We start from the raw sequence: 13,686 nt of genomic DNA, 5'->3' as shown, positions 1-13,686 counted from the left end.
GTTTGCCACCTATCTATACTCTAGCTTTCATAAATATTTTAGGTTAAAACTGAGTAATCATTATAGAGCTACTGTTCACTCCGAATACCTGCATTACCCTGTACACTGATACCATGTTCCCTCGATGGTTAAATCATTAAAAAGTGCCCAGCTGTTCAGAATCTGACACACAATAAAAAATGTGCATCATTACCTATTCCACACATAATTTAACAAACATCAGAATATTGCTATTCATTAAAATAAATCCAACTGTGCATATTTTTTTTAAATGCATTCACACTAACAGTTTCTACTTTGAGTTCAGAAAACCCACACTGGAGAAGTCTTTTTTTTTGGTAACATTTTGACAGCTGGTTAGTCTTACTGAAGCATATTTAATATGTAAAACATTCAGATTAATTCTCTGCACAGTAAAATACATCTCCAGGTTTCAAAATAGATTTAATCTGTCAACTGTTTTATAAAGAATTAGCAGTGTGCTGAATACTTATTTAAAGTAAAATTCTTTTCAAATCCTTTAGTTCTCCAAGGGGAGAAAAAGTTGAAACAAAATTTTCTATGAAGGTTGTGAAATCTGTCCATTTCTCCTGCAACCTGCAAACATATCAATCCAAATAGGTCATAATTTTACTATGTTGTGACTAAAAACCCTAGTTCGTCAAGTCTTTCAGGAGAATTCAACACTTTATTCGCTGATTGCTTTCCTTAGTGGTTGGAACATTGCATCGTTGAAGGGAAGAGTTAATTAAATGTTGGGAGAGTAAAGTTGCATGGCTATGGGCAGTGGGATTTACTTCGGGATTGCTGAAATGAATAGTTCGCTCAGGCAAGGTTTGCTAACAGCCTCTTTCTGTGTTGTGAATCTATGGCCCTGCTCTTGATTGGAACCGATTTTCTGTGGTGGCTGGGCTGTAAGGAGCTTTAGTTGGGGAGTCACAGGAACATATTGGAACATAGGACTTAGGAGCAGGATCAGGTAATTCATCCCTTCGAGCCTGTACCATCATTTGATCAGATCATGGTTGATCTGACTGTGGTCTCATCTCCACTTTCCTACCTGTCCCCCATAGCCCTTGATCCCCTTGTCTTATCAAAAATCTGTCTAACTCAGCCTTGAATAAATTCAATGGCCCGGCTTCTGCTGCTCTCTGGGGAAGAGAATTCCACCGACTAATGACCCACTGAGAGAAAATAAATTTCCTCATCTGCGTCTTAAAAGAGAGACCTCTTATTTTTAAATTGTGTCCCCTAGTGTCTCCCACAAGAGGAAATATTCTCCCAGTATCCACCCTGTCAAGTCTCCTCAGGGTCTTATATATTTCAATAAGATCACCTCTCATTCTTCGAAGCTCCAATGGATACAGGCCCAGCCTATCCAATCTTTCTTCATAAGATAACTCCTTTATCCCAGAAATGCATCAAGCGAATCTTCTCTGAACTGCTGCAAATGCAATTATATCCTTTTTCAAACAAGGAGACCAAAGCTGTATACAGTGCTCCAGTCTGGGTTTCACCACATGCTGTGCAGTTTTAATAACACAGCCTTTAGTTTTTTTCCAGTAGGTTGTCTGCCTGGGAGCCAACGTCCTATTGAATGTGAAACATTTGGGAGGAGGTCACAGACCAGGAGAGGTATAGCTGTGAGGGTGGAGTATTGGGAGGGGTCTGACCTAGGAGGGACATGGAGATGGTTGACAATCATAGGAAGCTGTGGAAGGTTTCGGGTGGTCAGGGAGGCAGGTTAGTTGGTGGGCTGTGAGGAGGAAAAGCTGTGCGGCCAGGGTTAAACTCGAAAGTTAAGTTGGTTAATTTCACTTCCAGTTTCTCCAAGTATACAGCAGACACTGCTTCATTCAGCTTGACAGGAAAACAGATTAAGTATAAGGCACTCATCCTCCTGAGGGAGGGTTGGTGTCCCTCTGTTACAACTGGAAGTTTACTTAATTCATGACATTGTTAATTTCACTTCCAGTTTCTCCAAGTATACAGCAGACACTGCTTCATTCAGCTTGACAGGAAAACAGATTAAATATAAGGCACTCATCCTCCTGAGAGAGGGTTGGTGTCCCTCTGTTACAACTGGAAGTTTACTTAATTCATGACATTTATTTGAACATAGTTAACACAATCAGGTTCAACATTATTAAGCCACATTTTTTTTTTAAATGTTCAATCTGACTAAAAGAAATTCAGCATCTTGTGTGTGCAAAGGCATGCATTTGGCAATGAGTTTGTGGTGACTTCGATCAATTTTAAATGCTGACATCCCACATGACCCCAATCCCTCCTATTTTCATGGGTTAATATTGCCTAGGATTCTGAGGGAGTGTGCTGGATTCATGGTCCAGCCAGAATGAACATTTCCTGCTTCCACTGTCTGGAGCTTTAAACGAAATGGCTGGCCCAATCCAATTCCCAGTGACAAGAACCCATTGCACCAATTGCTAATCATTCAGCACTAATGTAGAGAGCTCAATCAGACCATTAACACAGATGTGGGAAATGGAAATGTGAAACTGATACAAGAGAGATGGTCTGGGTCAAGGAGGAGTTTTTATGGGTAACTAACCTGTGATTTATTTGACTTAAGGGCACTTAAATGGTCAGCAGAGGCCAATTTACTTCTCTCCTTACCTGCACTACACTTGAGGTTCAGTTAATATAGACAGTATAGAGGGAACCTGAAAACGGCTTGATGCTGATTTTAGTGCAGAAACCGAAAAGATGACAGAAAACTCAAGAAGCACATAAAAAGTGATAAGCCAGGCAAGAAGGAAACTGGAAATGAGGATAACTGCAGTTATTAAACACAACAGAAGAAAATGCTTCCAATACTGAAAGTGTACGAACAAAAATGAACTTGAGGATAAGCAATAGATAATAAATTCTATATTTTCGAAGCATTCACTATGGAATACGCCAGTAACATGTCATTTATTAATCAAAATAATCTTTGCAGACAGTGAAGTCTTTAAAAAGCTGAAAATGTTCAAAACACACAAAATCCCTGGGAATGGTAAGTATCCATTTCAACCTTCAGGATAAAGAAACAGTCCAGCAACAGGGTGTTTTTCCCTGTTCATGTCTATGAGTATCTCATACTATCGTACTGTGGTACCACAGTAGAGTGTTAATCCTTTCATGACAATCCCAGTGAGTGGATGCATAAAGTTTCTGTTCATAGGAACATCAGGTCTGCCCACTGAAGTTGTTTCTGGGTGAATGTAAAAATGATAAAGAGAAGCCCAACTGTAACATATAATTAGCTTCAGTGCTTCACACTCGGTTTTATGGATGATTAATGATAATGCTCAAGACTGTTTTTTCTTCACTTTAGCTAAAGGACAAACTGCTTGTCTTCCAACATGTCATTAACCCATCTGTTTACTTGATCCATATCCCTGAAAAAGCTAACAATCTGCCTTACACTCATAACCTGACTATATAATCTGATATCAGCAGCAATTATTATGAAGTTATTTGCAAGTGTTTTAAAGCGAGCCATTTATGAATATTGTGAAGATCCATCAACCCCAAACAGACTCAAGGGAGGCTTTAACTTGATTTGACATAAAGTCTACTACATTTTGCAGATAAATAGCATCATACTCACGAAGAATCCAGCAGACTTTGTAATAACCGAAATACTAAGTGTTGATCCTGGAAAAAAACCATATGTGGAAAAAGATTAAAAGCAGCATTTATAATAGTGTGAATAAAACAATAAGGTTCACTCCCAATCTGAAAAAAGATTGAAAGCAAAAATAGCTTAACTTTAACTTGAGGGTTTAACCAAATATGAAGAAATTGATGTGAGTCTATTTTTATTTTTTCCCAATGAGTTAAATCCCAGATTTCAAGCTCAGTTCTTTCCCAGTGCCCCTTTCAGCTGTACTATATCTAACCCAAAGACGAGCATTTACAAAAGCAATGTTTGCATCCAGGAATTTAACTGATTGGTGGAAAGGAATCATGGAAACAATATCAACTCCATCGTGCATTTATCAAGCCCTTGAGAGCTTGGATTTGTTCCTGTGCCTCCTGAACTACATTTACACTGCAATTTGTGCAAATTGGTTTTGCCTTATCAGTTATATATTGGTGCAGTGTTAATACAGGCCCCAGATCTCCTGCTTGTTGGAGAGGATGCATCTGACGCCGACTGCAATTTAATCTGCCCACTTACCATTTTACACTAGAGCCTTTGCACCTTCTGATGCTGGCTCCAGCAGGGCTGCAGGGATGAACAGAGTCAGGCAGTTGACTGTTGAGCGTAAGTACAATGCAGCCACGGCCCCTTTGCCCATCAAGAACTGAAAAACAGGTTCCCTTCAAGGTCGGTCCTCAGTTCATTGACGTGCACTGTTTTAAATGGAGCAGTCACCCCACGTACTGCACAACTCACCCCCCGACAGCATTCGTCCCCTTCCCCCACACCCCCCCCCGACAGTGTTCGTCCCCTTCCCCCCCACCCCCCTCACAGTGTTCGTCCCCTTACCCCACACCCGACCGTGTTCGTCCCCTTACCCCACACCCCCCCTCACAGTGTTCATCCCCTTACCCCACACCCCCCCGAGTGTTCGCCCCCTTACCCCACACCCCCCCCGACCGTGTTCGTCCCCTTCCCCCCCACCCCCCTCACAGTGTTCGTCCCCTTACCCCACACCCCCCCGAGTGTTCGTCCCCTTACCCCACACCCCCCCGAGTGTTCGCCCCCTTACCCCACACCCCCCCCGACCGTGTTCGTCCCCTTACCCCACACCCCCCCTCACAGTGTTCGTCCCCTTACCCCACACCCCCCCCGACAGTGTTCGTCCCCTTCCCCCCCCACCCCCCTCACAGTGTTCGTCCCCTTCCCCCCCCACCCCCCTCACAGTGTTCGTCCCCTTCCCCCCCCACCCCCCTCACAGTGTTCGTCCCCTTCCCCCACAACACACCCTCAGTGTTCGTCCCCTTCCCCCACACCCCCCCCTCACAGTGTTCGTCCCCTTCCCCCACAACACACCCTCACAGTGTTCATCCCCTTCCCCCACACCCCCCCTCACAGTGTTCGTCCCCTTCCCCCACAACACACCCTCACAGTGTTCGTCCCCTTACCCCACACCCCCCCGAGTGTTCGCCCCCTTACCCCACACCCCCCCGAGTGTTCGCCCCCTTACCCCACACCCCCCCCCCCCAGTGTTCGTCCCCTTACCCCACACCCCCCCCGACAGTGTTCGTCCCCTTCCCCCACACCCCCCTCACAGTGTTCGTCCCCTTCCCCCACACCCCCCTCACAGTGTTCGTCCCCTTCCCCCCCCCACCCCCCTCACTGTGTTCGTCCCCTTCCCCCACACCCCCCCTCACAGTGTTCGTCCCCTTCCCCCACAACACACCCTCACAGTGTTCGTCCCCTTACCCCACACCCCCCCAAGTGTTCGCCCCCTTACCCCACACCCCCCCGAGTGTTCGCCCCCTTACCCCACACCCCCCCCCCCAGTGTTCGTCCCCTTACCCCACACCCCCCCGAGTGTTCGCCCCCTTACCCCACACCCCCCCCGAGTGTTCGCCCCCTTACCCCACCCCCCCCCCCGACAGTGTTCGTCCCCTTACCCCACACCACCCCCCCCGACAGTGTTCGTCCCCTTACCCCACACCACCCCCCCGCGACAGTGTTCGTCCCCTTACCCCACACCACCCCCCCCGACAGTGTTCGTCCCCTTACCCCACACCACCCCCCCCCGACAGTGTTCGTCCCCTTACCCCACACCCCCCCGACAGTGTTCGTCCCCTTACCCCACACCCCCCCGAGTGTTCGCCCCCTTACCCCACACCCCCCCGACAGTGTTCGTCCCCTTACCCCACACCCCCCCGACAGTGTTCGTCCCCTTACCCCACACCCCCCCGAGTGTTCGCCCCCTTACCCCACACCACCCCCGACAGTGTTCGTCCCCTTACCCCACACCCCCCCTCACAGTGTTCGTCCCCTTACCTCACCACCCCCCCCGACAGTATTCGTCCCCTTACCCCACACCCCCCCTCACAGTGTTCGTCCCCTTACCCCACACCCCCCCCTCACAGTGTTCGTCCCCTTACCCCCCATCCCCCCGACAGTGTTCGTCCCCTTACTCCACACTTCCCCGACAGTGTCCTTCCCTTTCCCCCGTCCCACTCCCCGACAGTGTCCGTCCACTAACCCGTCTCCTCCCGACAGTGTCCGTCCCTTTCCCCCGACCCCTCCCCGACAGTGTCCGTCCACTAACCCCTCCCCGACAGTGTCCGTCCACTAACCCCATCTCCCCCTCCCCGACAGTGTCCGTCCACTAACCCCTCCTCTCCCTCCCCGACAGTGTCCCCCTCCTCCCCCTCCCCGACAGTGTCCCCCTCCTCCCCCTCCCCGACAGTGTCCCCCTCCTCCCCCTCCCCGACAGTGTCCCCCTCCTCCCCCTCCCCGACAGTGTCCCCCTCCTCCCCCTCCGACAGTGTCCCCCTCCCCAACAGTGACCCCCTCCTCCCCCTCCCCGACAGTGTCCCCCTCCTCCCCGTCCCAACAGTGTCCCCCTCCCCCCCACCACACTCCCAGACAATGCTGCGGGGAGTGTGAACGTTGCTTTTGGTGCTGTTGTACTTTGACAATCCAGCTGATTTACTTCAAGTTTTGTTGGTTTTATACCTGCTATGAAAAGCCCTAAGTAAATCTGTGTAAAAGCCAGGTTAAGTTTCAAGCAGGCCTCCCAAGTCTCTGTGGTTCTGGTCATCTGATCCCACTGTTGTTGGGATCACCGAGAAATCTGGGTAAAACCGGCAATCGGAAGTTTAAACTTCCCATGTAAACACCGGGATGTCCACATATCCGGACTTCCTCAGGGTTGCGACACACATCAGCAACCTAAGCTGAGTTGGGAGATTCAGGCCCTAGTGTTAAGGGCTGACCTTACTCCTGAGTGAGATCGAGTGAGACTCCATCTCACACTCTGCTTTGCTGCAGAGTCAGGTTATGTGTTGGATCTGGGTGGGAGATTGTTTATTATTAACACCAAAGAGAAATATTATTGTGTAAATGCACCCTTACACTCAAGAATGCATGCATGTCCAACTGTAGTGTGAATATAGCAATGGACTTCCTATTTAATCTGCATTCAAGCCTTCACTGTTGCTACATGCTTTAGTCTCCCCTATCTCGAACAACTTCTTAAGATGCTTACTCCTGCTGTTGAAGCCAAAGATAATCAGGAAATACCATTAGGAGTTCAAGGATAATCTCGCCTCCCTGCCTGTTGAAAAATATCTGCTTTCTCTATAAGAAAGTGATTTCAGGCTTCAATGAATCTGGGATACCCTCATTTCGGAATATCATTCCGGCATTCTGCCTCAGTGCAAGTGGACTGAATGCGAGGATGCAGGAGTGGAGAAACCAAGCATATCTACAAACTGGGACAGCACAGGAATGAGAGCACCATTCTCCCATATACATTAAAAACAGAAATGCATGGAACAATTATTTTAGAAATGCTACTGCTCACAGGTGAGACAAAATATCAGCTGCCCTATTGTCCAGGTAACTCTACACTCCCTAACGTTTAAAAATATCTGGATTCCCAGGACATACAGCTGCACGTGTGTGTCAAGCTGTAGCTACAACTGACCTCAAAAATCTTTTTAAGTGATGCTGTGATACAGATAGTTTGTTCACAAAAACACATTTATTTGTCGACTTTCTCTGGTTTCTTTTCCTACTCCCACTGTCATGAAACGAGCATATTGATTTTCATATTTTTCTGCTTTGTTGTAAAGTAGGTATATGGGGGTAAGTGTAGTTGGGTCTGTGTGTGTGTGATTTATTTACATTTGGACTCAAGTAGCCTACAAGTTTAAATCATCAAAAGAAGCTAGGTGCTTGACATGCTAATGAGTAAACATGGATGCTGGCTTAGCCTGTAAGTTGTGAAGGAAATTTGCATTTTAGATAAACGAAAGGAGATTTGGATTTCAAATGGATCTTAGTCCGTTTACAACCAGCCAGATGAGCAGGGCTATTTTTCCCAAAGGTTACTGACAATATACAGTGGCAACATGAAAGTTTTTATATTATGAGGAAGATACAGTTTCAAAGACATATGGAACAATAGAATTTGCATAGTAAAAAGAGAGGAACAAACATAAAGGAGAATGAAAGGTTATGTGTCAGAAGGTCATGTAAGATCTAACCAGAATGTGTGAAATAGCCTTAATGAAGCGTCTAGCATTTGTACATAAGTTTGCTGTCTAACTAAACTGAAGCTGGAGAAAAGCCATTTGGAATTCCACTGTCCAGGGTATTATGTTAACTTGCTGAGTTTGTTTTAAATCTAAAATCTATTGCGGACCATTGCCTTAAAGGGAGTGTAACTGGGGGTCAGATTAATTAGAAATTTCAGGAGTTATTACAGTAGTAATTGTAGCCTTATGTATGTGCTTGACATCTTTTATTTTGCTAATAAATATTTTAATTTAATTTTTTTAATCTCTTGGCGGGTTTATTACTTCTGAATTCAGTGCACACATCTCACAATAAATACAAACTGCAAAACTGTTGTGATAGCGCGACCAAGTTTCCCTCATGGATTCGATCTGCCTGGCACACATCATCTGCCACATCATAACACCACGTCATTACCTCTGATGCCTCCCCACCCACTCCAAGGATCGACAAGCTGCTCCTCAGCAACATCATCTGAAAACACATCAAGCTCCACATTGAGGCTGACGACACCCAGCTCCACCTCATCACCACCTCTCTCGAACCCTTTTCCAAACTGCTTGTCCAACATCCAGTAGGAGCAGACATTTCCTCCTACCAGATATTGGGAAGACTGAAGCCATTATTTCTTGTCTCTGCCACAAACTCCATTCTCACTCTAAACCATTCACAACCTTGAAATTGTGTTTGGTTCCGAGATGAGCTTCTACCCAAGTGTCCGCTCCAACATCAAGACTGTCTAATTTCACTCATCAACCTTGTTCTTACTGACTTACACTGGCTCCTAGCCCAACAATGTTTCAAGTTTAGAATGGTCATTCTGGTTTTCAAATCCCTCCATGCCTCACCGCTCCCTGCTCTAATCACCACCAGCCCTACAAGTCTTCGAGATCAGTGATAGATTTGATATTTATCGCAAATATTGCCGCTTGTGCAGCAAAACTAATACACATGCCTGCATAACAATCACCCCACTCCAAAAATAATTTATGTGAAATGAAGTGCTTTAGAGACATTCGGCACCACAATACAAGAATGGAGGTATTAGTTATATTATTCCAACTCTTCTCCCTCCAACTATTCCACTCCTGCTTTTTGAATTCCTGGCACCAAAACTTCATCTCTATTTCTTAATCTAATTTCAGGTTTCCACGGATTTGCTCTCTTCCAACAAGATTCCACCCCTCGCCACCATTCCAAATATACTAAAAACAAGAGTTTAAAGCAAGAACTACTGGTCAATAGGTCATTTCCGAATAACATACCCTGGAGCTTCATCATAAATTCAATGATTAGAAAGTCCCAGCTCACACATTTAAAAATAATTGTGGAATATTCAGCACCATCTGCCAATGTTGACAATATGTACCAATTTCCATTATATTCTCACACACACCTATCCTTTAATGTCACCCTCAGTTGATTTAAAAAAAACACATCACCTAGAGCAGTACAATTGCTAACAGTGACCATAAAGGGGTATTGCTGCTGGAAATTAAAGATTACTTCTAATTGGATAGCTGTAGTTAGCACTGAATTATGTTTTACAGCTACAGGGGCTCTGAGCAACCTATTAAATGCACAACCATAAACGACTGACAACATCCAAGCAATGGGCGAGATGTTGACAGTGTTCTTTTCCTTTTGCACAACCTGCACTTTGCAAAAAGCTGAATCTTTTCCTCCGGTTCTAAATTTAAATTCCCACGATGCCACAAGTACTTCAGGAACCAATGGATGAAATATAACACCGATAAAGTCCAGCAAAGTCATATGCCAGTCTGTACTATTTCAAACCTGAACAATTGGACACGTTATTGATTATGTAACCTTAAAAGGAATCTCTCTGGTAAACAGGGAACTAACCTGTTGTGCCAGAGAGTAGCTGAGTATAGGATATCGTCAATTTAAGAATCTTCCAATCTGCCAGGCCATCTGCTGAGCAGTGGTGTTTAGGAAAAATAATTGAGTGAAAAAACAAATTTGGCATTACCTAATTCAGAGTAAACATTGTTAGAGACATGAGAATACACTGATAACACACTTATCCTGTTTGGAAGGGGATGGGGATGGGGAGTGGGGGGGGGGTGGAGTTATACATGGTGCGGGACTGAGCATAACAAGGGGTTTAGAAAGGACAACCTTATTTCACAAGAAATCAGTCATCAGCCCTAATCGTCACTTGTTGCGAGAAAATCTTCTATATTAAATTCAGAAACGGGGTTCTCCTTCAAGAAAACAATAGAGCACCATCCACTGTGTTTCACTCTCTGGTAATCAAAAGCTTCACAGAACGTTAGAAGAGGAAGGGAAGTGAAGAGGAGCACTCCATACATAAACCAAGGGTTTCCATCTTAGACACAGACTGGCAATCGGGCACAAATGGCACCCAGGATTGAGCTTCTTGCTCAAGTTTCATATTTGCATATCACCATTGCAAACAGGCATTGATTTAGAAGTGCTTCAAATTAACAAATGGGTTAAAAAATATTCCTCGATATATTTAAGAGTGGTAACCCGGTGCAGTTGATTAATACAACTGAAAATGGGTTTAACACAAAATAATCATTCGAATCAGAGTGTCTAGTCCACCATCTGCGAGTTTTCTGGATCGAAATTACCAAACATCAAAAACAATTTAACACCATTTGTCAGTTACACTAGTTTTCGATAGTCAGTTTCTTAGTAAATTTTTAAACAATACAATTTTCAAAACATAACTTTTAGTGCCCTGGTGCTGTAATAAGCTTCACTTTAAGAAACTCCTGCAGACAGACTCGATTACAGAAAACTCACGGTGGTGATTAATACGATCCAGGGGCATGGCGAGTTTTGTGGGTGGAACCACCATCAAGCACAATGTTTCAAAAACTAATGCAAAAGATTGTGCAAACTCTATTTACGCCAAACGAAATTTGCAGTTGAAATTCCTCGATTTTTTCCACTGGTTTGGCCAATTTTGGGCAAAATGCACTTAAAAAAAACCACCCAATAATATTTACTAATGGTTGTGTCCATTTTAATTCTGCAGACTCTCTTTACTTTCCTTTCCTTTTCTTCAAGGTTTAACCAGCATTTCTTATCACTTCCCCTTTCTCTGCACAATAATCAATTCAAGTTGCAAGCAAATAAGTACAATATTGTATTCAGTTTAATAGGTTAAAATGTTTAACACTATTGACTGTCCAATCATTGAGCAGCTGAAACGGCAGCTTTCAGATTCCCATCATTACACAAACACATTTTGTGAATAAAAAAGGGAGATTTATAATGAAGAACAGATTAAGAAAAAACTTAATTTGTCCCATTAAGGACACTCTTCTAAAAGGCAGATAGAATGCACACAATGTCATAGGCTATTCATAACTCACGCTCTTGTAGACACTGAATATCCACTCGTAAAGCTTCAAGATAAAGCTTTGAAAATCTCTCAAAGTAAGGAAGCAAATCCCCCAGGGTATTAATCTATTATAATGGACATTACTCAATCCCAATTGCCCCCAATTTTTTTAATACTCCTAACTTCATCACTAAAAGGGAAAATATGAACCTGTAACATAGCCTGCTTAAGAAATATTGCGTCACTGCTTCATCATGAATTATGGCTTTGGCCACTGTTTAAATTCTGAAATTGCCATGGTTTTGGCTGTGATTCATTAGTGGCAGAGGGAGTTTCAATATATATTTTTTTTTAAGTCTGACCTGTTGCTGTGGTGAATAGTTGCTGTAGCTCCTGTATGAAAATGGATTTTAAAACATGAGGTATCAAGATCAGCATTTGACAACCAGGGCGTTCCACTGCGTTAAGGACACAATTTATGGTAAACATCCCAAGATTTTAGAAATATAATGTGCAATGAATTACTGGCAAGCTTTTACCATTGGAAACAGCTGTAGTTAGTGTGAATGTGTAATATTCAGGCACTAAGCCAACCTGGAAAATAACAACATTGATTTGTGGTGAATGCCAGTGCTTCATGCCAACTCCCTTCAAATGATTTTTGTGGAAGTAAATAAATATGGATGTTTTTGAGACTCAGCTGATGAGGCAGAATACATCTGCCCGAAGTGGAAGATAATATGCAGGTGCAAAAGAACGACAGCTTGCAAATGAAATATTAAAATTTGTATTACATTCATAATCATTATCTAATTGGCACATGAAGGGATTATGTGGGTGTGTCATGTCTATTTAAGCATATTCTACAGTACACTAATTAAACATTTTCCAGTCACAATTAATGATAGCAATACAACTGCGATGAAGCCCTGGGTAAGCATAAATACTCAAAGCAATGAGCCTGATTTTAGCGAAAAAATAACAGCGCCTAGATGTAGGGTCTCTCTTCATTTAATTAAAAATGAATCAAAACTCTCTGGAATTGTTTATCTTCTCTCCAAAATGAGAGAGGGGTTTGAATAGTTAGGTCAAAGCTGCAACCTGCACAGTGCTAATCCTGTCAGCTCTTCTCAGTTACTGTGTAGTGCTCCGTATGAAGTAAGTGACCTCGTCAGACAGCCCCCAGAATGTGATATCTAATTATTCTTGCATTACTGATGTTTTGGATGCATCGATCATAAAGTTTTGCAAATCACTAGGTGCCAACAGCCAGCAGACACTTCCCACCCCATCCACTTGCAACCACACTCGGACATACTGCATGACTCGAGCCTCCGTGGTTTCCATGTTCAATGCCACAGGGCATGGGAACTCAACGCACTCTAGCCCGTTAGCCAGCTGCTATATTATCAGCTGAAATAATATTTCTACAGACTTTCCTTCCCTTTCAAGGAGGATGGAAAGTCATCCAGGTATAGAAAGGTAAAGGGTGGGAGTTGAAGTGGAGGGCAGGAGAAGTTACAGGGAAAGGATAAAGTGAGGTAAGAGAAAGGTTTGCAGATGAAGACAAAAATTGAAAAATCAAAATATTGGAGAAACGAGTCAATGTTGGCTGACAAATACAGGAGTGATCAGTGAATTGAACCTAGTACTGAATGGAATGTCAGTAATGGAAAGGTTAGAACTTGCACAGACTCGAAGAAGTCAGTGAGTAGCCCATTATTCAACTCCACAGAGTTGTGAATGTTGATCCAACATTGACAACTTTATGGGTGAAAATAATGCCTCTAATCACGCATCTGATAGCAAAATGAGCAATTGTGAGGGTGACTAGTGGCAGACTCAGCACAATGTTGTGGAGGTGTAAATAGATGGCATTACTGCTTGGACAAATGTGGAGTGTGAAGTTGAATTCAGGGTCAAGTACGGTCTCCACTGCCTATGAATGCTGCTTCCGAGAGCCAGCATGTACAAGAAGATTAGAAGAGTGCCAAGCTTGGCGCACAATGAAGCTGACTTATTGGGCACGAGTTCAAGACTTTCGCGAGCGTTCCAGGGATAGACCTGCTGAACACTCTGAATCTTCACCCAGTTTTTGCACAACGTGCTGACAGGAGCTACAGAC

General features: G+C 44.1%; 1 protein-coding gene across 5 annotated transcripts in view; it reads right to left on the bottom strand.

The window, feature by feature from the left end:
- The window catches only part of vps8 (VPS8 subunit of CORVET complex), a 734,009-nt gene that overhangs the window by 526,364 nt on the left and 193,959 nt on the right, over positions 1 to 13,686 (bottom strand). For all 5 annotated transcript variants that reach the window (XM_041200655.1, XM_041200658.1, XM_041200657.1 and 2 more), the window contains one exon: positions 3,617 to 3,663. In XM_041200655.1, coding sequence (XP_041056589.1) covers positions 3,617 to 3,663 — 47 coding nt within the window. The remainder of the gene's footprint in view (positions 1 to 3,616; positions 3,664 to 13,686) is intronic.

This window comes from Carcharodon carcharias, chromosome 12 (assembly GCF_017639515.1).
Source record: "Carcharodon carcharias isolate sCarCar2 chromosome 12, sCarCar2.pri, whole genome shotgun sequence".
NCBI classification, from domain to species: Eukaryota; Metazoa; Chordata; class Chondrichthyes; order Lamniformes; family Lamnidae; genus Carcharodon; species Carcharodon carcharias.
This window is presented reverse-complemented; position numbering and strand designations above follow the sequence as displayed.